General features: G+C 35.0%; 1 protein-coding gene across 1 annotated transcript in view; it reads left to right on the top strand.

The window, feature by feature from the left end:
* Nucleotides 1-22,905, top strand: part of CNTN5 (contactin 5) — a 603,295-nt gene that overhangs the window by 424,897 nt on the left and 155,493 nt on the right. The window contains exon 9 of the mRNA XM_031066019.1: nt 16,950-17,153. Coding sequence (XP_030921879.1) covers nt 16,950-17,153 — 204 coding nt within the window. The remainder of the gene's footprint in view (nt 1-16,949; nt 17,154-22,905) is intronic.

Raw genomic sequence — 22,905 nt, 5'->3', positions numbered from 1 at the left:
TTTTGTCCTGTTCTTCTGTTACCTACACAGTTTTCTTGATCCTCATATTAATTGGAGAAATTCACAAAAAAAAAGTTTCTTTAAGTCATTCTAAGCTCCTATTTATGTGTACTTCAGACATAGTCAGACATCCACCTTGGAAGTAAACACAAACCTATCACTTCTTACTGTTCAGGGTCTGCTAAAGGAACATGAAAGCTGCATTTGCATTAAATCTGCAGTTTTGTACTTCAGCTTCACTACTAGTTGGAAACCAAGTCCAGCTGAAGCGCAACATAGCCTTAGAACTCCCCTGGTTTGAACACTGCACACATTATATATAAAAATAATAAGACAGGCTGTAAATCACCTCATTCAGGTAGAGAATGGTTAGTAAACTTCTCCAGGCAAATTAGTTATGAAAACAAGGTGGTTATATTTGGGCTGGATTGCTCTTAGTGTGCTCATTACCTTGTTTAAAGGCAATTGGCTCAGGTAGCTACATGGAGGACACAGCAAATTCTGTTCTGAAGGGGTCCACACACCCTCTGGATCTCAATTTATTAAGCTGATTTTGGGAATACAATTCTCAGATGTCTGTCTATATGTAGCTGAAGGCCACAAGGTTTTTTTAAGGTTGTGTTGTTATTTTAAGATTAAGTCCCAGGATCCACACACCCAAGAGTGGCAATTCAGCCCACAACATCAGAAAACTTCTGTCTTATGTATAAATCTAGCCATTACCAATTTCTTCAAAATCACAGGAAGCCTTCAATATCTTAGGTTTCTGATACTCCAGCCCTCTCTAGGCATGAGTGGGTGCACTTCATCACGTTAACCTGTCAGTAGAGGTGAGATTTCTTCCTGACCATGGCTTATACTGTATTAAACAATATTATGGATTAAGCAGAAAGCAACATCCAGATTCTTTTCTATCATATGGTTGAGTTTTTTTTCCAAATCTGAATTTTCAAATTAGCTTTAGCATAGAAATCTAAATAATTTGCTTCCAGGAGAGGCCAGTATGCTGGCGAAAGTGATATCTCTCCTTTTGCCTTGACACCAAGGCAGAATTGCTTTGCTGGCACCTATCAAAGCACTGGAAACTCACAGTTTACCAAAACAGCTGGACAAGGCATGCCTCTAACCATGACTCTCCCTTAAGCTAAACAGAACTTATTAATCACTCAGTATCTTCTCTTAGTTTGTAGAGGTCAATAAGTATGAAGCTGGTGTTGGTAAATTGAGCATTTCACAATCGCTGTAAACAATTATCATCTCTTCCTAACTGCTAGACTTGCGAGATGGCGAAACTGTCCAATGCTCCAGTATACCTGCTCTTCTACTAACAAAAGTGAGGTTGAGAGGAACACTGATGTTTGAGGGTTGGGGGCTTTTGTTGTTGTTGTTATTGTTTTTTCTCCTTAAAAACTTAGATTCCTGTTAAAATGGAAGCCAAATCCTAGTCTCCTAGACTTCACCAGCTGTTGAACTGCACTAAGGGGATCTGTATGGACACTATGGAATACTCAGTTCTGTTTTGTTTTTCTCATAATTGCATGCCATAGTTTGTTCTTCACTCGTTTTAATTCCTGGTAGGAGCCTGATGCTGGGAATCAGAAATAGGCCACTTAAGTAACAACAGTAGAAAATAATTTCTTACTACACAGGATGGAAAGGTTTATTTAATTACCATTTATTATGTCACACAAAATACAAGATGACAACTTTCTCATCTCTACTTTGCATGTCTATAACTTATAAATTCTCTGGACAGAATGTATTAAAACCTCTGTTTGAGAGTTCCGTGTACCAGACTAGTGAGTTAGATCACAAGTTGAAAGGTTCCTGCTTTTGCCTATTAGACTTTATTATAGTCTTGTGATGATTTGTCTTCTATGGATATCTTGAATAAACCTTAAATTTTGCTTTTCAGTAATGGGAGAATAAAAAGCATTAGAGGATGGGTTCAGAGTATCTTAACCTTTATAGTCCTATCCTAAATCTGTGTTAACTTCACCTAATTCTGTGTTAAGTTCATAGGGTCATCTTATCTCTTCACACATCACGTATTTGCTTGCAAGTATCCTAAAGGTGTTTCACTCTTGCATCGTCTACTTTGTCAATTTTGCTAGACTTCTTTTGAAGCTTTCATGTCTAGTCATGACAATTCACATGGGTGTCATTAAATTGAATGTCCATGGCCCCTGACATTGCTCAGCATAGGAATCTGTGTTCTTTATTTGTGCAACTGATTGATGACCATGCCTGTAGATTTCATTATGGAATGAAAAAATGCAATTAACTTTTTTTCTTCTATAGTCTTTTCATTACTCAATACATGACCAGTAATTTTGCTGCTGACTTCCCTGAAGCACGTTTTAAAGTCTCCTTCCTCAGTCTTGTTGAATCTTGTTGAAGGCATTCATTTGAGGATATGAAATTTAAGTGTTTGGGGGTTACAAAATTTTCTGTAGGGCAGCATTTTAACAAGCTGCATTTGCCAGAGTGGAATTAGTCCCAGTCTATTGGCAACGTGTTGTTATTAGATTTTAATTGCATTTTAATGATTGCATGTGCCCCAAATTCTAGACAATGTCTGTATAGTAGGTGTATGGATAAATAAGTCTAGATTTTCTCTCATTTTTTGTTCAGTTGGGTTTCTTGTGTTGTTGTTGTTGGCATTTTGGTAGTTTTTCTGAGTTTTGTTGGTTTGTTGGTTGGTTGGTGGGGAGTTTTGTAATTTGAAATGTTATAAAGGAACAAAAATGCATTACTGGTCCGACTGTAGTAAATTCTTCCAAGGAACTAGTAAGTATTAAAAAAACCCACAAAAACAAAAACAGAAAAAAAAAAACCCACAAAATTTTCCAGATATTACTGCTGTTGAATAATCTTCCCCACTCTCTCAAAAACCCTAGTAATTCTTTCAGATAATACACTAACTTACAGTAGAAACTGCGGGTTATCTGTCCCTACACCCACTGGATCACTCACGCGAGCCGTTTGTCCCCTCAGGGACTATGAAAATGTAGTGAGAAGAAGATGGTTGACCTTGCCCAATTAAGGCAGCACACAACAATGGACGATGGGGGCAGCTCTGACAGGGCTCTGCTTAAGGGATGTGTGCTGTAGTTTCACAGTCACAGTATTGTCTACATATATTACCCCAGCTGACAGCTCAGGAGAAACAAAGTGAAAGGAGATACCAAGAAAAGAGGGAGGAAGCATGAGAGATTAATTAATTTTAAAAATATGTGGAATGAGTTGGCCCTCAGGCTCATGCACTATTGCCTCTCAGGCACCAGCTGTACATAACTATTTGTCTACAGCCTGACAAATAGGACAATGATGAAAAGATTCTGTAGTGGGCAAGCTCCTCTTCCCTCAAGACAAGTTACTAGCCTGTTACTGATATGTCCCAACCAATTAGACGTAACGAACAGAAACCTCTTAGTTTAGAGGTTAAACCAGACAGCATTGTCCTGCCAGGTTTAACAGAAATGGATGCTCAGGGTATCACATCCACTTTTCCTCAGCTTGTGTTGGAAAGTACCAACTGAAGTGTTGCACAAATGCTTTCTGTGGCAATGGTTACACAATTTGCAAAACAGCAGCAGCCCAAGGTTCACAGATTTAAGACTGATGTCACATACAGCAGTTACCATCTCAGAGGTGCAGGGCTCTCCCAGAACTGACCTGCTCATAGTAACCTTCCCATTAGAATCCATTCACTGTTTAGATCCTATGCTGATGCCTGGAAAAATACCATTTCACTAACATGTCAGCTAGCTAAATATCAGAAGGCCCGTTTTGTTTACGTTAGAAAATTCCTAATTAATCCTAATTACTTCTCCATATCACAGAAAAGAATAGAGTGAGAATGCACACATTAATCTGTGCAACTAAGGAGAAGAAGCCAGAAATACAATGCTGATCAGACAGCTGAAACAAGAGGAAACAGAAGGAGAAAGAAATGAAAAATTATCTATTTCTAAGGTTCTGGATTCTAGCTTTTTATCTCCATGACCATTGTGATGAAATCTTAAAGGATGTAAAAAAACTAGGATGAAAACAGGGGAGTTTTGAGAAAATACAATTCTTCCCACACTAGACATAATTAGCAGAATACAATGGTGATTCTGGTAGAGATGACTACTGCAAATGTTAGGAGACCAGTTTTGATTCAGAGGCAGAAGGCTTTGGACAGAACAGATCTGAGTTCTGCCAGATTCCATTAATAAGTTTCTTTATATAATAAAGTCATTTATTCCTTATTTTTTAAGTATGAAAGTGAACTTACAACCATTTGAGGTGATTCAAAGCTTAATGAGACATAGATTTTCATAAAGCCCAATTTCATCAGTTCAGGAAGATTGTTCCAAATAAATTAAGTGGTATGAATGGTAGGGATATGTCATTTGCATTTTTCTTTTTCAAAGGGAAAACTAGAAATTGTTTAGAAATACATATATACATGTATGGATGAATTATGGGGTTTTTTCCTATACTATAAAATTATAACTGGCATGAAGGCAGCTATAATTTAATATTAAATATGTTAAAGGCAATTGCTTGGGCTTTTCAAGGAGAAAATGACTGGATAGGTATAAGCATAATAATGTAAGTGTTCAGACAGCAATCTGATTATAGCCAGATCTGAATCACTGTGCAACAGCACATGTACATTCTATATCTTCTAACAACAAATTATGTTTTTCAGAGCAGTAATAGTGAAAAGGTGACTTTTTATGACCAAAATGCCATCTTTTTAACAATTTAATAATTAATATCACATTAATTCTGCTTAATTCTGATAATTTGATTACCCATTCTATCTCCCATTTCTTATGCTCTGTTTCAATACTGTTAAAATCGTTGTGATGACTTCTTTAGCCAGTGGATACAGTTCCTGTTGTTTTGATGCTGCTGCCCCAGAGTGGAGAACCTGCAACAAGAAAATTTTACTTAATTTATTGGTTTATTGAAGCATGAATTTTCTATTTTTCCTCTTTCAAAAAGTGACAAAATGTCCTATAAGAGACTGCAGGGATAAAAATTCAGGAGTAGGAAGAAAGAATGAAAAGAAAGATGTAGATAATACTGATAAAGTATTTGACAGCTTGGCTTTTCCTGCAGAACAACAAAGTCCTTTAGGAGTTTAGCAAGCTAGTTTCAATCCTGAAGAGTCTATTTTCACCTCTATCAAATGCAAGAAGAAAGAAGCAATACCTATTTTCCAGAGGATAACAGTGGATGATCTATAAAGAAAACACCAAAGAAAGACTAAAATTGCACTGATTTACAATCTAGATCTTGTGACTTTACAAGATCCAGATCTTTTGTTGCCAAGAATCAGACGGAAAACTTTCCAAATAATATTAAAATTGATAACAAAAATGGCAGTTTTTAAATTAAAGCTTTCAGGTGCACAAAATATACTTATGTGCACACACAGAATTGAATTTTCCCAGTTTTTGTAAGTTTAACTAATTAGTATATTTGGCAAGTACATCCAAAGGGAGAAGGGTTGTCCTGGTAACCCACCCTTGGACCTGCTCTATTGGGGTTCTTAGCCCTGTGTCTTGTAACGTCTCCCAGCTGCTGGTGCAAAGCAGGATGTTCTTGTTAGAAATTGTTTTTCTTGAAAATAAAACCAAACAGAATTTCAAGAGTGTGGCATAAATGTGTGAGAAAGGATAACTACCATTCTCAAGTGTCAGAAAGTGCTACAAGCTATACAGCTATATATTAAAAATCTGCAAAGCTACAAATATATGAAAAAGCTAAAAATCTTCAGGCATAATGTCACAATTCTTTCCTACTCCTAAATAAAAATGGATTTCGAAAAACAGAATAAGACTTCTGAAAATTATGTACATAGTCAGCAGAAGAGAGTGACAGACTGCCTGCTGTTTCCATTATTTTAATAATGATATTTCCTTTATAATAAACAAAAAGAATAGGAGAGTTGGACAAATACCTTCTTCCATTTGATACCTATGTGCAATGGGACACATCATATTTATTTAAAATGTTTCACTTTGCTATTGCTGAGGGTTTGTGGAGGGGATACAAAATCCTGTGATGCTGGTCTAGGCTAAAAATAAGACGATAGAAAGCTACATATTATGTCTCAATAACAACTATGTGACAAGTAGAAGATGGGTGGAAGCAGTTCACTGAGTTTCCAGCCATACAGAACAGTGGGCACAAGGATGCAACAGCGTAATATCTGTATGTAGAAACAGGCAGGAGTTGCATTCTCAACACTGTTACACTTTAAATGATTTATTGTTGCTGACGTTATTTGTGGTGATTTATTTGTACAACATGGTTGAACAGCAATATAAGCATTCTGGGGCAATTTGCTAATGTGACATGTTTCTTCCTCTTTGCACTTTATTTTTTAATTAAGGCGGAAAAAATCATCTGTCAACATCATTCTTAGTATGTAAAAAATTTCTTTTGAACTATATAATTGGTTTTATGCTATTCTCTGAGGCATATGTTCACCAATTCCATTATGTTCAGAAAAATGTAATGGCCAATCCATTCCTTGGTACATTTAAGACTAGAAAATACATCAAGAAGGAGCTGAGCACTAGACCTTTGACATCTGGGGGATTATGAGATTTATACTGTTATTTTGTTGTTTGGGTTTTTTGTTGTTTGGGTTTTGAAAATCATATTCAGAGGGAGGATGAGAGAATAGCTACCTGTCCCTGATGATCAGCCACAAAGGTCCTAAGGATTCATTGGCTATAAAGCTGTGTGTGTGTGTTTTGGCATTTGTTGTAGGTGTAAAAAGAACTGGTGAGAAGAGGAACAAATATTAGAAAATAAAAGAATTATGTGTTAGTGGAGATATCCATTTGACTATGGCTTGATTCAGGACTGCTGGAAAGTCACTTCCTTTTATTACCTTAGGGTAAGAAATACTATAGGACCAAAGAAGCAGGCCCGAGAAAGATTCATCAATCATATTATGTTGTGCCCATGGTGGAATTCACCAAGCACTGACCTGCAAATAGACCCAGCAAAAGCTTTTATATTTATATTAAAACACTTAATATCAAGAGAATATAAAGCAGAGAGGCAGTGGGCTATGTCTTAAGTTCAGTGTGTACAGTCATGCAAGGGTAACTCTACAGACTCCAAGAACTCACGTTTTGACAGTACAATTCCTATGACAACAACTACATGTACAGACTGGTGAATTCTGCTAAAAAAATAGTGTTTTGAAGTATAAACTAGAGCTCTACTTGCCTTTTATTTCCATTTCTATACCCAGAAGCCTGAATTTAAATCTTGTTAAAGAAATCTTTCAGCTACTATTAATCCTTCCTGGCATTCGGAATCAAGGTGACTGAGGTGTAAAGGGACAAATTTAAATTGCTTCTTTCTTGTAAGAACAAGAAACCGAACTGAAACATATTTATAAGCTCCTTGAAAGACTGATACTATTATAATTGAAGTACTAGTGAGCATTTGTAGCCAAATTACAGAATTTGCTTTTCAGAGTTTCTTCTGCTGAATAAGGAAAATTGCGCATTTTGCATCTCTCAGATGAAAAAGAGTTAAGACAGAGCAATATTCTACAAGTTTGGATGATCATCATCCAAACATTACTTCTGTTTTATTGTTTTGAAAAATGTCCTAGTTATGCCTTCAAAATGCATTGGCATCTATTGGCATCATTGAAGTAGTCATAAAATTAAATTTCCGTGTAAAGCAGTCATCCCTTTGGGTGCAGGACTCTCGGTTCACTACAAGTCACAAAGCTCTGGACTAGGATTTTTCATCATACTCACCACTGCATCAAACTTAAGAGAAGAGCAGAGAGTGCTGAAGTAAGTATCACCACTGCCATTCAATTATAAAGAAAATCAAGTGTCATAGCACGATCAGAGAACAAGAGAAACCTAAAGTGTGAATAAAAAAAAAAAAAGAAAAAATCCCTTTATTCTGTCGAATGTTTTGCCAGAGAAAATAATTTCCACACATATTCTACACAGTGATGTTTTCCTAGCATTAAACAACATATTCATTATTTTCCAGTGCCACAATTTTCATATGAATGCAATAGTTAGTTAAACATTACCACAGAATCCTTGTTCATTCAAATTATTAAGAAACAATCAACTTGTAGATTCAACACATTTCCATCATTAAGAAGGTTCTAACAAAAATAAACTATCTAAATCAGAGTTTATCAGTGATGTTTTCTGCATATTTGCCTTTGACAAATCTTATACTTCCTGTAAATAAGTGATTACAAATGCATAGGTTTCTTTTAATTGTTAAAATGGTCAGCAGCAGAGGACAAAGAATTCCACATCTAGTCCTCTTGATCATGCTGTGCAGTCACCTTTTATTCCCTTCAATGCACAGTAAGTTAATTTTGAGGTTATTGTAAATATTTTAGTCAACATGTTCTTTTATAAAATATGAATTTGAATTCTGGACCCATTACAGAAACTTTGCTCTCTTGGTCAATAAAAAGAATTATAAAAATGGGTTAGTTTGACTAGATACACTTTCTTCCAATATTGTAAATTATATCTCACTTTTTAAATTAGAAATTAATCAAATCTCATATCACCCATTGAACTATTTCATCTAAGATTGAAACAGATAAATTTTTAATGATGTGCATCCTCTTGATTACCCTTTCTAATGATAGACTAAATTTAGTTCTTCTCTTTGGAAATTACTAAACATAGAATCATTTAGATTGGAGAAGACCCTTAAGATCATCAAATCCAGCAACACTAAGTGCCATGGCTATATGTCTTCTAAATACCTGCAGGGTTTGTGAATTCATCACTTCCCTGGAAAGCTTGTTCCAATGTTCCACAACATTTTTAGTGAAGACTTTCCAATATCAAATTAAAATTTCCCCTGGCACAACCTGAGGCCATTTCTTCTTATCATTTGAGCTTTTGCTTGGGGGAAGAGACTGACCCCCACCTGGCTACAATTTCCTTTCAGGTAGTTTTAGAGACTGAGATCTTCCTGAACCTCTCTTTCTCTAGGCTAAACATTTCCAGGCAGGTTCCTCACAGGATTTCTGCTAAACACCCTTCCCTGGCTCCATTGTCCTTCTCTGGACACGCTCCAGCCCCTCAATGTCTCTCTGCACTGAGGGGCCCAGAACTGAGCACAGGTTTGGAGCTGTGGCCTCAGCAGCGCTGGGTACAGGGGGACGGTCACTGCCCTGCTCCTGCTGGCTGTGGATTTTTCAGTAGTTTCAATAGTGATTCTCTAGTATTAATTTTTTACATTATTTACTTTGTTGCTCTTTATCACCTATTTTTTTCCTACTTTTCACAGCAAATAACAATATACAGTGGCATTTGTATTACCTGTTATGTTATAAACTATAGAACAGCAATTTATATGGAGCATTCGGGAATTTTCTATATAAGTATTGATTTCCATTCCTACCTAAAAAATAGAAGGATATAAATAAAAGAGTTGTAGTTTAAAATCTCTTAATTGCTTCAAAAAAATAATTTTCAAACTTTTTATGTAGTTTTTTCTGCCTTGTGTTGAGAATTTTCTGTTTCCAGTGTTTTTCTTCCTCAAAGTTTATTGCGAATAAACTTCTCATGTAAAGAAATGTATAGGCATTTATCCAAATATCCAATTAAATTTTACTTTTTGGAAGTGTGTGTGACCTAGAGGAAAGAAAGGCATATTTAGCATTTGAGAATGACTCCTGAAAGAGGTTACAATTACTGCTGAACACAGAATGAAAACCAAAAATGATCAGTGTATTGGATAAATGGTTCGCAAGGAATAACACTAAATTCAGCAAAATTCAGATTGCTGTACTTATCAAAGATCAAATATACAAATAGAATAAAAAGCAATAAGTGATTAAATGGCATTTTTCCTTAGAAAAATGCAATTTAAAAAAATAACAGAAGACTTAGTAGAATGGATAATTCAGTAGTAGAATTCTAGGACATTCCAAGAGAGCTGTTACCTGTGGAGTATGAGTAACTCTCTTTCCACTGCTCAGTAGTGTTGATGTCCAACTTTGGGTCCTACATTATAAGATGTAGAAAAGCAGTGGAGATTAAAAGAATAAAATTAAATAAAGGATTAAAAATCAGGACTTCTGAAGAAAAGTTGAAGAGATTTGGCTGATCCAGCCTTGCAAACAAAAGTTTGATATGCACAGGGGTAATAGTATTCTACTGTAGCTGCAAAAGTTAATATTGCTTTCCTGTAATGTGTTTTCACTACTTCCAATATGTATTTGTTAAAGTCAATAAAGAGTATTAAAAAATAATATAGATAAATATTAAAGAAAACTGTCCAATTATACAATAAAAAAAAGATTATTGTGAAGATCTAAATTTAGGAATATAAATCACTGAACATTCTTTTAGAGTGTGCTGAGAATATTTGATCTTGCCTGAGGGCAGAAGAAGGGCCTGAATAATGTGTGGTTTTGATAACAGTATTTTGACACATTCTGGAGCAGGTTTCTTTTTTATTATGAGAATCATACCAATGACAATCAAATACATGTGATAATCCAACATCTTTCAAAGCTGTATTTTTTGTTGTATGCTATGTGGTCTCTTTAAAGAGTGTACGTATGAGAAATAAATTTCATCAGTCTTTATATGTTTCAGTGACTGGCTACATTTCATGAACATTAAAGTACAAATGAGACTACATTGTCTGTCTACACTGGAAACAACAATATAATATTTGCATCCTCCAGAACAAGATGAATCCTGACAGTACATTTACCTTTTGTAGAATATTTTTAGTTATTAGCTGTGTGAGTGGTTATAAGAAAGAAAATATTTGGAGATTTATCACTATAATTGAATCTGAAGAAAGACAAACATGTGATTGGTAGAATTGTGTTTCAGATAAGTGAGCAGTAGATACAAAGCCCCCAGAGAAAGAAATAACCAATTTAATTGCTAACTGATAAATTGACAATATCTGTTTGCTCCATATGGGTGTGTTACAATGCAACAAATAAATCATGTTCATTAAATATTTTCTTGGAAGATTATTGAGCACTGATAATAAACCTTAGCAGCACAGAGAAATGCACCACAATTATTTATCTGGTTGCACTGGGAGGATGGAGGAACAACCCATTGTTATCATTCATTTTAGCTAAAAAGAAGCCTCCTTTCCGTCTTAATGTAAAGTGTTCCCCATTATTAGAGGTTATTATATATTGCACCCTCATTCTCTAGATAGTGTACAGAATATTGTGAGGGAAAGTACAAAGCTGGGCTTAGTATAAAATTAGTCTTTATATTTTCAGAAGAGGAGATGTAGGCCTATATATTTCCTTACAGTTTATTTCATTCAAACAGTATTGTTCTAAATGCTAAGGGAAATCCATCTTGAAAATGTCATTGAATATATATATATATTTCAATATATTTCATATATATATATTTAATAATATATTTGACATTTATATATATATTTAATATATTATATATATAGTAAATTTAGCCTGTAATCTTGAGTATACTTTTTGCTGTTTTACTTATCAATTAAAACATAGCATTGAAAACTTCTTCAGATTTGCAAAAACTTCCAGATTATCTCAGATTTTGGCTGTCATCAGGCATCAATACCATTTATTCATCAAGTACTGCCATCTTGTGGAATTAGAGTAATCAAAGCAAATTCTAAGTGGACAAAGAGAAATATATTTTTCCAACGGGATGTCCCACTACACAACAAAATGAAGTCTAGAACTGGAATTATTTCTTGTACAAACATTATAACTCCACAGAAGTGCGATTATGGCATGGGTATTTTGTATGCTTTGCCCTTGAATAGGCAAAATTTAGCCATGTTATGGACACTTAGGTTTTCAGTGACCTTAATAGAGTTTATATAACAACCTTCTTGTTATGTCTTCACTTGGACACAAAATACCACTTAGCTAACAGGACTGCTGAAAAGGCTGTCCAGAAACCACAAGTTAAGAGAATGAATGGAGCAATTTCTTAAGAGAAAATCCCTGAAGCAAATCTGGGAAACATTCAGGCAGTAACAAACACAGGAGTGAATATTTGGTGTTATCTGAGTGCTTCAGCACAGCACTCTTTACAATACTTCAGGCATTATTTCATACTGACCCACAGTGACAGAAACACTTTTGCATTACCATAGTACTGACATTTTCTGCATCAGAATATCTCCAAAAGCACTAGGAAAAATGCTGATATGTGAGTATTCCAGCTTCATCCATTATGGGAAGTACATCACATTGTGACAGTTTAGGAATTAGTGTTGTTTAGCAGAGAAAACAGAACTACAAAAATCCTTTAAGAAATTATAGTAAGCAAGATTTCACACTATAAATTAATTCTGTCAGGAAATAGATGAGCTCTTCTTACTATTTCATCACAAAATGGCCCAGATTTTGACCTATATAAGGTAGTAAAAAGTGTTTAATAAAATACAGAAACAAATTGGAGATTAGGAAGGCTACATTAGGAAGGCTTTCCAAATCATCTTCAGAAAAAAAGATAAATATTTCCTTAGAGACATCCTTCTGTAAATAAGGTTGGTCATTCATAAAAGGAACTATTAGTTTTGCAGTTACCAAAATGACTTATATCATTTTTACACCAAGACATTATATATAAGATAACGTAGCAGCAGAAGACTTTTTCAGCCCAACACACATCCATTTACAACTGTTCTACAATACATAATTTCTCCATCTTTTTCTGTTTGTGTTGATGCAAAGTATCTGTGGAAAACTTCCTTTTATGTTGGCAGACAGCTGTAATTTCCAGGAAGGGCTCTGAATCCTCTTTGTCATTTTGTCATTGATGTCACATTAAAAATAAAAAAGGTGGGCATAAAAATAAAAAAAAACCTCAGCACATGTTCTGAAAAAAGACTCCAAACTTGTGTATCATGCAGTGTTTAGTTTTCTCTTTTGTCTTAAACTTATTTTTCCCTATTGAAGGCAAATTGTGTACAGCATGAAAAAACCATTTACTAAGGTTTTTCTCAAAAGCAGATGACTTCATAAGGTCCATATCTGAAGTAATTACTTTCTGATTTTAAAGTTCTGGTTTGGTTTATTTAGATTTTGGTAACACTGACTTTTAGCTTAAAAATTTCTTGAAGGTCAACATTATTTATCTGTCAGGCTTGAGATGCACCTCTGGAGTTCAATATCCCATTGAGAAAGAATGCAATGACAGTTGTATTTTAGCTTGGTCAAATGACACTGGTTCTAAAATCTTGCAACATAAACCATTATAGGAAAATTCAGGCTTGAAGTTCAGTAAAAACTGCAGTGAAGTGTGTACAAATAGACCTGGTGTCATCCATTTGGTCTTTGGCTTCTTGTTCTGAAATCCTGAAAGTTCACTCAGCAGTTTACCATTTTGTATGAGTAGGATTTCAGATAATATTTAAATACCTTTCTTCTTGCAGTTTACATGTGCTCCTACGCTGAACTCTTGTGAGACTTATGACATGTAACTACATCCACTGTTTCAGAATATTTTATTGTGCATGTACAGTGTAGATTACACATTTGTCTACAGAGACACAGCTATGTTTTAAATGTTGATTCTCCATTATTGTCTTTTTATTAGTTTGGTTTTTTTTAATATGTCTTTGCAATCATGTGGGTATTGGCTTATGCTAAAAACTGACAGTAGAAAAACAAACCAGCAAAACAAAACAAACCCCAGGTTTTGTATTTGGCCAGCCTTTGCTAGCAATTTTGTTTTTTACAAACTCTAACTTGTAATTTTGCTGGCACACAAAGTAGAAACAGTCAGAGTCCAAGAATGTGAACAGCAATGCATGATTCATCCCCTTCTTGGGCTGCAAATTTAGAAGTGTGAGATATTTGCACAATGGATCAATGTCAAGGTACACTCATTTTCCCTTAATTGCAGTCATTCTGTGAACACCCTTTTGTGAAATCACTTCTGCAAGATCATCCATCTATTTCTGTCAGCTAAAAACTGTGGGGTCCCCAGATCCCAAGCCAGCTGTGGTTGTTTCTGACTGGTCTGCAGCATTTTCCTGAGATATTTCCACTGAAACCTATGCGTAGTGTATGGGCGTGACCCTCAAAATTTTATTTAAGAATCTGCTGAACTCATTAACCAGATTTAACAGGAGAAAAAAAAATCATGAAGTGTCTTAGGGGTTTTCACCTACAAAGGAGACCAAGAACTCCAGCTGCATTCCAGATCTGAGCATTCAGATGCATTCTTCAGGTATTTTAAAGGGTATTCCTGGGGTTTTGCTTTTTAGAAATGAAAAATAGGAGCAATTCTTTCAATGTCAATGGGCTGACAAGAATCAAGAAGTAAACCGCTAACACTTTCTTCTGAACTTAAGAGTCTGGGCTCCTGGCTGGAATAGAGATGCTCTAGGTGTGCATTAAAAAAAAAAAAAAAACCACACAGCTTTATATCATAAGTGCTTTGAGTTTGAGGTTTGGCAGGAGTTCTGTTAATTTTTTTTGTCTCAGTACACTATGCCAGTACACATTCATCCATCACGCCATATTTAACAGCAAAAATAATTAAGAAAGTGACAAAATGACAGTATCCCCCTGGATTCAGCACCAGCAAAGACTAAGTATTTTATTTCCTTAGAGGCACAAAAATTTATTGCCTGAAATCTGTTCTTTAGTATTAATCCTAATTAATAAATGAATAATTAATTGTAAGTGGTTTTAGGCTATGAATGGAGAAAATTCTCTTCTATGTGAACTGCCAGTGAACCCACACTGATGACTGTTTTGGATTTGCTTTGAACTACTTTTAAACCAGAGCAATTAGTGAGACTGATTACTTTCCATTTGAATTGGTAACAGGTCTTCAGTTAAAGCCTGTGTATTTTCCTTGAACTTGTGTATTCACCATCATTTCGTAGAATTTTGTACCGCCATGAATCATTTTTTGCCAGATAAAGCATTATGGCAAAATGTGGTAATAAAATTTTCCAAGACATATTTGGGGCATAATTAGTATTTTGCCTGAAACATAACAGAAGAGGAAGGAAAATCTGAACACTCAGAGAACTCTCTGAGAGTTCTTAATTCCTTAGAATCCTGTGTAGCCACCAGAATTACTAATAAATCTAAAAAATATTTTAGCAAAAAGTCAATGTGTGCAGTTTAAGTTCCCATTTTGAGATTTTGAGGCAGTCTTCCCCTCCTGTCAGCTAAGTATGTTCAGTCCTTTAACACAGCATTTTTATATTGATACCACCAGGGTTTTTTAGGAGACAATTTTAATCTGATTTCCAAATTAGAGTAAACTTCCTAAAAATTGATTCAGAAGATACTGCATCTTATTAGCACTATATGCACAGTTTGCTTATATTCGTTGAAAAAGCAGTCATTGTGCTTCTTTGCTCCTTTCTCGCCACGGTGTCAAGGGACATTACAACGCAAGATAGAAAAGACAAAGCAGTTGGAATTCCTAATTCTCTCCATACTCTTATAGTCAAAATGCACACCTGGCTAAGATGTAATATGTTTCACACTCCTTATACCAGTTCCTCTCCTATCATTAAAAGAAAACCACATAGCAAAATTTAAATTTTGAGGTACTTCCTCTCACCCCCTTTCACTCTTTCATTTTTAACTAACTTTATATCAAAAAAACATTTTGACTTCATGGGGATGAAAGTATGAGAGAACCAGACTGACATACTTGAAATTACTGTCTTCCTGTTTCTGCTGAAGATGAGTAGTCACACAAGAAATTTCAGTCTAAAATCTTGAAATTTGTTATACCAGTGGAGCAGTTTGTGTCTTGGAGCAGTAGTGGCGACTTTACATTCCTGGACTAACTTCAGTTTTCCCATTTTGAAGCCAGGTTTTTGAAGGCTACAGGAGGGAGATTACAGAACAAATAACCTTTCATCAGATGTGCCAGTTTAAGTAGTGAGCAATATTTTTTTCAAGTGTGAAGAAAGAATGAAACAATGTAAAATAAGCTCAAAGGAGAAAAATGTGTAAAGTATACATAGGGTTAAGGCTTTAAAGTCAGAGCTGGTGAACTCCACATGAATAATTCCCTGCAAGGAACATCCTGCTAAATCAGAATCTCATTAACTTTACTGATACTTCTAATTCTGAGGCATAAATGAATCTAGGTTTTTATTAAATCATGATATAATCTCATCCAGAATAATAGGAAATAACATTTTTTCCCTCAACTAATTATTATGAGTATAAAGGGAAAAGTATATAATGTTCAGGTAAATAGAATGGATGATTCATGTGATAAAACTAAGAACCAGGGGAATGGATTTAACTGCTATTTTTAAAAGTCAATGATTTGTTGGTAACTTTGATTTAAGGAATTATACATTGATCATAGGGATTTAAGCTGCATAAAGGAAAGGTTGAGAAATTCTTCAATGAAGCAGGTGTAAAAGATAGGACTATAAGGCAGTAATATTACCTACAAGGTATGTGGAACAGTCACTATGATCTAATGACTTTAAAAACAAACATTCAGGATGAAACCTGTTTTACACATACGTTTGCAGAAGTCATGCATAGGTCTGCAGGAATCATCTTGATATATTTCCCTGCAAATCTGAACAAGTAAAGAAAATAATTAGTTGGATATTATTATTCATTTGGCCCAAAAGACTAGAAAATGAATTTATTTAATATCTTATTGCTGTTTTCTGAGTCTGATGAATAAATTAATTATTTCACTTGAACTAAGTCTGCAGGAACTTGTGGATTCAACACTTATGCTACTTTCAAATTCCCAAGGGGAGAAAAAAAATTCCTCTTGAATTCTAAACCGAACAAATTAAAAGTTTTTAAAATCTTTAAAATTTTTCCCCCATAGATTATTGAAATAAAGTTAATGAACATTAATTTAGTGTATCTATTAACATGACACAGTATTGTTTCTGCAATTACTTTATCTTATTTTCTTTCTGTGTTCTTTTAGAGATCATCTATAGCTGGGTATTTAATGAATTCCCATCTTTTGTGGCAGAAGACAGCAGGCGTTTCATCTCTCAGGAGACAGGCAATCTCTACATATCCAAGGTGCAAACATCCGATGTTGGCAGCTACATATGCCTGGTGAAAAACACAGTGACAAACGCCAGAGTTTTGAGTCCTCCTACGCCTCTGACACTGAGAAATGATGGTAAGAAAGTATTATTTCTGGGTACTATATGGAAAAAAAACTAAATAAAAATAATTAATTTAAGAAACATGATTTTAGTCTTTTTCAGTATATGCATGCATTTTCTGTAGAAACTGGCAAAGGGAAGTTGTTCATGGAGGCAATTTCTTTTAGAACATCCAGACATTCTGAGAATATTTAGATCTGCGAAGGCTGAAGTACAAACTGACACCTTTTGGTGTATTTTGTTTAGAACAGTTACTTCACCTTGCTCTTCTGATGTTCTGTCACTGACAGAGAGAAGCACGTCTCCTTTATAGGCAATGTGTGTTTCCTTAGGGCTCAGTTCAGTTGCCTCAACCCAGGTGGCTACTGCCACACTGATACTCTCAGGCACCTGAGACATCCACTGGGGACTGGTAAATGTCACATGGGGCATACAGACCGGCTGCAAAATGCCAGGAGATTATTCATGTATTTGGCCGCTGTGGTTAAAGACAACACAAAAAAGTTTCCCTATACACTGGCAGCAAAAGGAGGAGAATCTTCATCCTTTTCTGGGTGCAGAATGTGCCATAATGTCAGAGGACGACAAAAGTCTGAGATAGTGCCTTCTCTGCCTCAATCTTAATACCAAAAAGCAGTAGTACTCAAGATACTCAACTCCTAGAGCTGGAAGTTAGGGATGGGGACCTGAGTGATACCCCCATAATCCAGAAGGGAATTGTTAGTGGTCTGCTGTGCCAATTACATACCCACAAGTCTGTGGGTCTGGATGGGATGCACCCAATAGGGAGATGGTGAAAGAGTCCACCAAGCGTCTCTCAATTATTTACCAACAGTCCTGATTTTCCAGAAAAGTCCCAGTTGACTGGAAAATAACAAATATGAGGCCCATCTACAAGAAGGATCAGAAGGACAATCCAAGTTCTGGGTTCCGCATTTGGGCCACAACAGCCCCAGGCAGTGCTATAGGCTGGGAGCAGAGTGACTGGAAATCTGCCCAGAAGAAAAGGACCTGGGGGTGCTGGCAAACAGCAGCTGAACATGATCCAGTGTGTGCCCAGGTGGCCAAGAAGGCCAGTGGCATTCTGGCCTGGATCAGCAATGGTGTGGCCAGCAGGAGCAGGGCAGGGATTGATTGTCCTCCTGTACTCAGCACTGGTGAGGCCACTTCTCAAATATGCGTCCAGTTCTGAGCCACTCAGCTGGAAAGAGGATATTGAGGTGCTGGGTGAGTCCAGAGAAGGCCAGTCAAGCTGCTAGAGGTCTAGAAAACACATCTGAGGAAGAGTGGCTGAGGGAGTTGGGAATGTTTAGCCTGGAGAAAAGGAGGCTCGGGGGAGCGTTTATCACTCTCTACAACTGCCCGAAAGGAGCTTGCAGAGAGGTGGTGTCAATCTCTTCTGCCATGTCTCAAAGGAACAGAGAAAATGGCTGATATTTTCCTTCTTTCCAAGATGTTCTACATTTGATTATGCTTTCTAGTTCCTCACAACAATTCAGCTCATGTGAATCCACATGTACATAAATCAAAGAGAGAAAGAGAAACTTTTGAGAGATTTCTTTTATCTTGCTTATAGCTTTTTCTCAAACAAATATTAGTCCTATGCTACAAACACATTACAAAATCTGGATTTAAACACAGATGACTTAGTTTAATAGAGTAAATTTAAAATATGTTCACCAATTAGAATGGAATTAAGTTTATGCTTTTTCATTGTAGCAAATTTAAATTTCCTTCTGCATAGCATGTAGCCTCTGCAGCAAAAAGCTGCTCTTTTAATTTATCACTTCCTATTTTCTTTTGCTGGTTTAGTACCTATGTTAATTATTGAATTTCAGGTGCTTAATTTTGCTGAGTTAACAAAGTGAATGCGTATACCATATTTTTTTGGTAATTTTTTTTTTCAAAATTAAAATGCACAAACATTGACTGGCTTTTTAATCTGTTTGGACTCTGAAAAAAAAAAGAATTTCATTGTCATATTTATTATTCATATCTTTCTCTATTTATTCTTTATTATATTTCTTCATGCTTTTATTTGGTTCTGTCTTGTGCAGAAATTCAGCAGATTAATTATCTATTTTGTACTATTTAGTACATCGGTACACAACACACTGAAAGAAATTGAGAGAGTAAATAAGGATAAAGGCAGCAGTCTACATCACTGAAAAAAAGAAAGAAGAAAAAAAATCTATGAAGGAAAACTCTGCAGATTTTTTTTAAATGTCAAGTGGGTAGTAAATACCAGCCTGCAGCAAATTTTTTGTTTCACAGCTGGCTGTCACACTACTGTGATAATCCAAACTTCTGAACTGTGCTGGAGTATTGGGGAAGTGGTTGCACAAAGATGAACAGTTCCTCAGCAATTTCCCAGTCTCCTGACTCATTTTTTCACACACATGAATTTCTACTAGGCTTCCATGCCTTAATTTTAATCTGTTGGTATTTATGAAAAGCTCCTTTCTTGTCATGGACTTCTTCAGTACTTCTCAGTAAATTGGTTGCTTTCCTGTATGACTGAGCAAGTTTCTCAGTGAAGAAACCTCAGCTTTCTACCCAACCCTGCAGTCTCCATAAACGTACCTTTAAAAAAATTGTTAAGGAAAGTACTGGTTGCTAAATCATATTATTTGGGACATCCGTCTAGTTCCACCTCTCCCACAAAATGCAATAATATGGGCCTTTTGAAAAATATCTGGGATTATAATAAAAATTTTCATAAATCATATTGTACTTTTTCATTTTCATACAAATGGCCTTAGGTAATACTGCCTTGTCCATTGACAAATATTAAAGGGTCACGACAACCTTTTTAAAGTGCAAAAATACAAAATAACTGTTGAAAAGTACTGCTAACTAGCTAAAGAAAATAAAAGTAATTTATGAAGAAAGAAACTGCTGTGAATAGACTCCAAGAGGGAAGTGAGAATTTAAAAATGGCATTAAAACAAACATTAAATTACCTGAAAATATACTTGACTCTGTTTGCTGAATTGTGTTATATATTTTTTAATATGGCTTTTTAAGCTTTTCTTTGTCATAAAATTACTTTAATTACTTTGAACTTTTCAAATACTCCCTTAGGTTTATAAATACTACATCTTTCTGAGTTCCAGTGGTTGGCATCATAACTGACATTACCCTAAGCAGTCAGCACATTTGTTAGAAACCACAGGAAGATCTTGTGGTTTTAAACAGCTTTTACAAATAGCTCTATATAAATAAAACAATTTATATAGCCTGTATTCTCCAAACATACATATCATTAACTTCAGAGTACTCTAATTGATTTATTTATCATCATTCTTAGATTTTGATGTATATAGAGTACCCATGCCCAGGGGACTAGACAGCTTGTGGCAAAGAGCACTTCAATGACAATACTGGTCTCTATTTATCTATGAGAAAGAAATGGAATAATATCAAGGCATTCTGTCAAACTCTGAAATATTGTAAGAACTTACTGGTATTTTATTAATCTTTTATTTCTTCTGTGATGTGTCTCAAAGGAGAGCTTAGCTGCTTGATATGAAGCAAATTAAATAAAAACATCCAGAAATCCTTCAATGGATTCTGAATAAAATGAATATCTCATTTGTTCAGATGTCCTTGACAATCAGTCATTTCATATAATTCAATTTCACTTCCAGCTGGGTTATAAAAAACACCCTAAAATTTTGAGGAGAGAAAAAATTTTAGGAGGAAATAAAAGAATATGCATAATTTCATAAACTGCCTCTTAATGCATTACAAACTTTGAGGAAATATTTGATAACTGTTTACAAATAATAAACAGCTTTGTTAAATTGTATCTTCAGAGGCTTGGATGCTGATTGGGAGCAGTAAATTATCTTCCCTCATAAAAACATCTGAAAGTCTTTTCAAATTAAGGAAATAGAAATCTAGGGAGTATAAACATTTGATTTTCAGTGCATGAGAGTTATTTCAAGTTCACACTTTTTTATTCCAGCTTTTCTAACTTTTTTTTATCCTTCTTATTCTTTGAAAAATATGTTAACTTTAACATTATTACTGTACAGTAGTAAATTATGTAATTCTTCATTTTAGTTCTGTGCAGATACTGCATATTAGCTTTGCTATGGTGAAATTTCCAGAGTTAAAAAAAAAAAAAACCAAAAACAAACAAACAAACAAACAAACAAACAAAACAAACCAAAACCCAAAAAAAAAAACAAAAAAACAACCCCAACAAACATGGACAATTTCAGACACCGGAGAATACTTTCTGCTATGTTCCATTAGAGCAAATTAGTTTAACATCCAGATGTTGGTATGTCTGACCAGACATATTCTCGTGTAACTGACTTTCAGATTTTTCCATGTCTTCATAATCTGCGAAGCAGTGAACTGAATTTTGTCTGTCCTCATTCTATCGATTAATTCAATGTGATAGATAGTCTCACATAATGATAGAACATATAGTTGTCAAAGTATTAAGGATGTTAATTTCTTATTTTCCATGATAAAATATGTTCTGCATATGCTTTTTGAGGTTAAACTCTGGGATATGTTGCTTGAACAACAAGCAACAGTTGGTTATCTAAAAATCTGGTTATCTAAAGATGTAGGTAATCTAAAGATCTCTTTACCAGCATGAAGGAAAATTTTGAAGAAATCATAGCAAATTCCCAAATAATAGAAATCAAGCAATTAAAAAATGCCCAGTGTAGCATAATAAGATAATAAATAAAGATAGAACAAAATTTGCAGTTTCACAGACATAGCTGTACCCACCCCAGAAGAATGCTGATAGTTGTTAACTGATACCTAGAATTTTTTTAATTGCTTAAAGATGAACTGTAATGGTTTTTTCCTGTCTTCTTTGCCTTTCTCTGTTTTTTATTTTTAATTATTTATTTAATTATTTTATTTAATTTTATTCAACTTTTATTAGTGGTTTTGTTCTCTAATAGGGTTATTTATATGGAGCTGAATTCTAGAAGACAACAACATGCACCTGAATTTTAACAGGGGTTCAAAGTCATATTCAGCTGTGACTTAATTGTGCTATGTTTTGTGGATTTTCCAGTCTTATAGGCTTCCTCTTTCACATGGGTTATATTGCAAGGTTTTGAAGTAACATTTTGTATTTTAATTGTGTCCATAAAAACTGTATAGAGACTGTAGGAACTCTTCTTAGCACTCCAGGACAGGAACCAAACCTGACGTAATCCTGCTTTGATTTTTTTTTTTTTCAAGCAGAGACAAACTGTCTGGGCAAAAATCAAGTTTGTCCTTTAGTGGTATACAGAGATTGATAGCACTGACAGAGACATGAATGTATGCAAGGTTTGCTCCAGGGGAAGGTTGATAAAATGGCAATGTCCCTGGACAGCCATTACCTGGTAGTAAATATGTTTCTCCTGTAAAACTGCAGTGAGGTATTTTAATGATGGGTCACTCTGGAAACTGAAAATAAAAGTCTTCCTACAATCTCTGCTTTACTCTACTGAAAGTATATCCTGCATGGGTTACAGGTATTTTGTACTTTTTTTCTCTTTTGTTCTGCTCTTGTGCCAAGGTCCTCCTACAATGTTGTCAAAATAACAGGATGAAAATCAGGATTAAGAAATGTCAGTGTAGCCTTATTTTAATTAAAAAAAAAAAAAATAAAAGAAGGCCATACATATAATAGGGGGGGGAAGGTTGTTGGTTTTGTTTGAGGTTTTCTTATTTCCAAAATATTAACTTTTTCTTTCTTTTTTTCTTTTTTAATTTATTTATTTAGAAAGTCTGTTCCAGTTA

This window comes from Geospiza fortis, unplaced genomic scaffold (genome assembly GCF_000277835.1).
Source record: "Geospiza fortis unplaced genomic scaffold, GeoFor_1.0 scaffold16, whole genome shotgun sequence".
Taxonomy (NCBI): domain Eukaryota; kingdom Metazoa; phylum Chordata; class Aves; order Passeriformes; family Thraupidae; genus Geospiza; species Geospiza fortis.
Note: the sequence above shows the minus strand (reverse complement) of the source record. Positions and strands in the feature narration are given on the sequence as shown.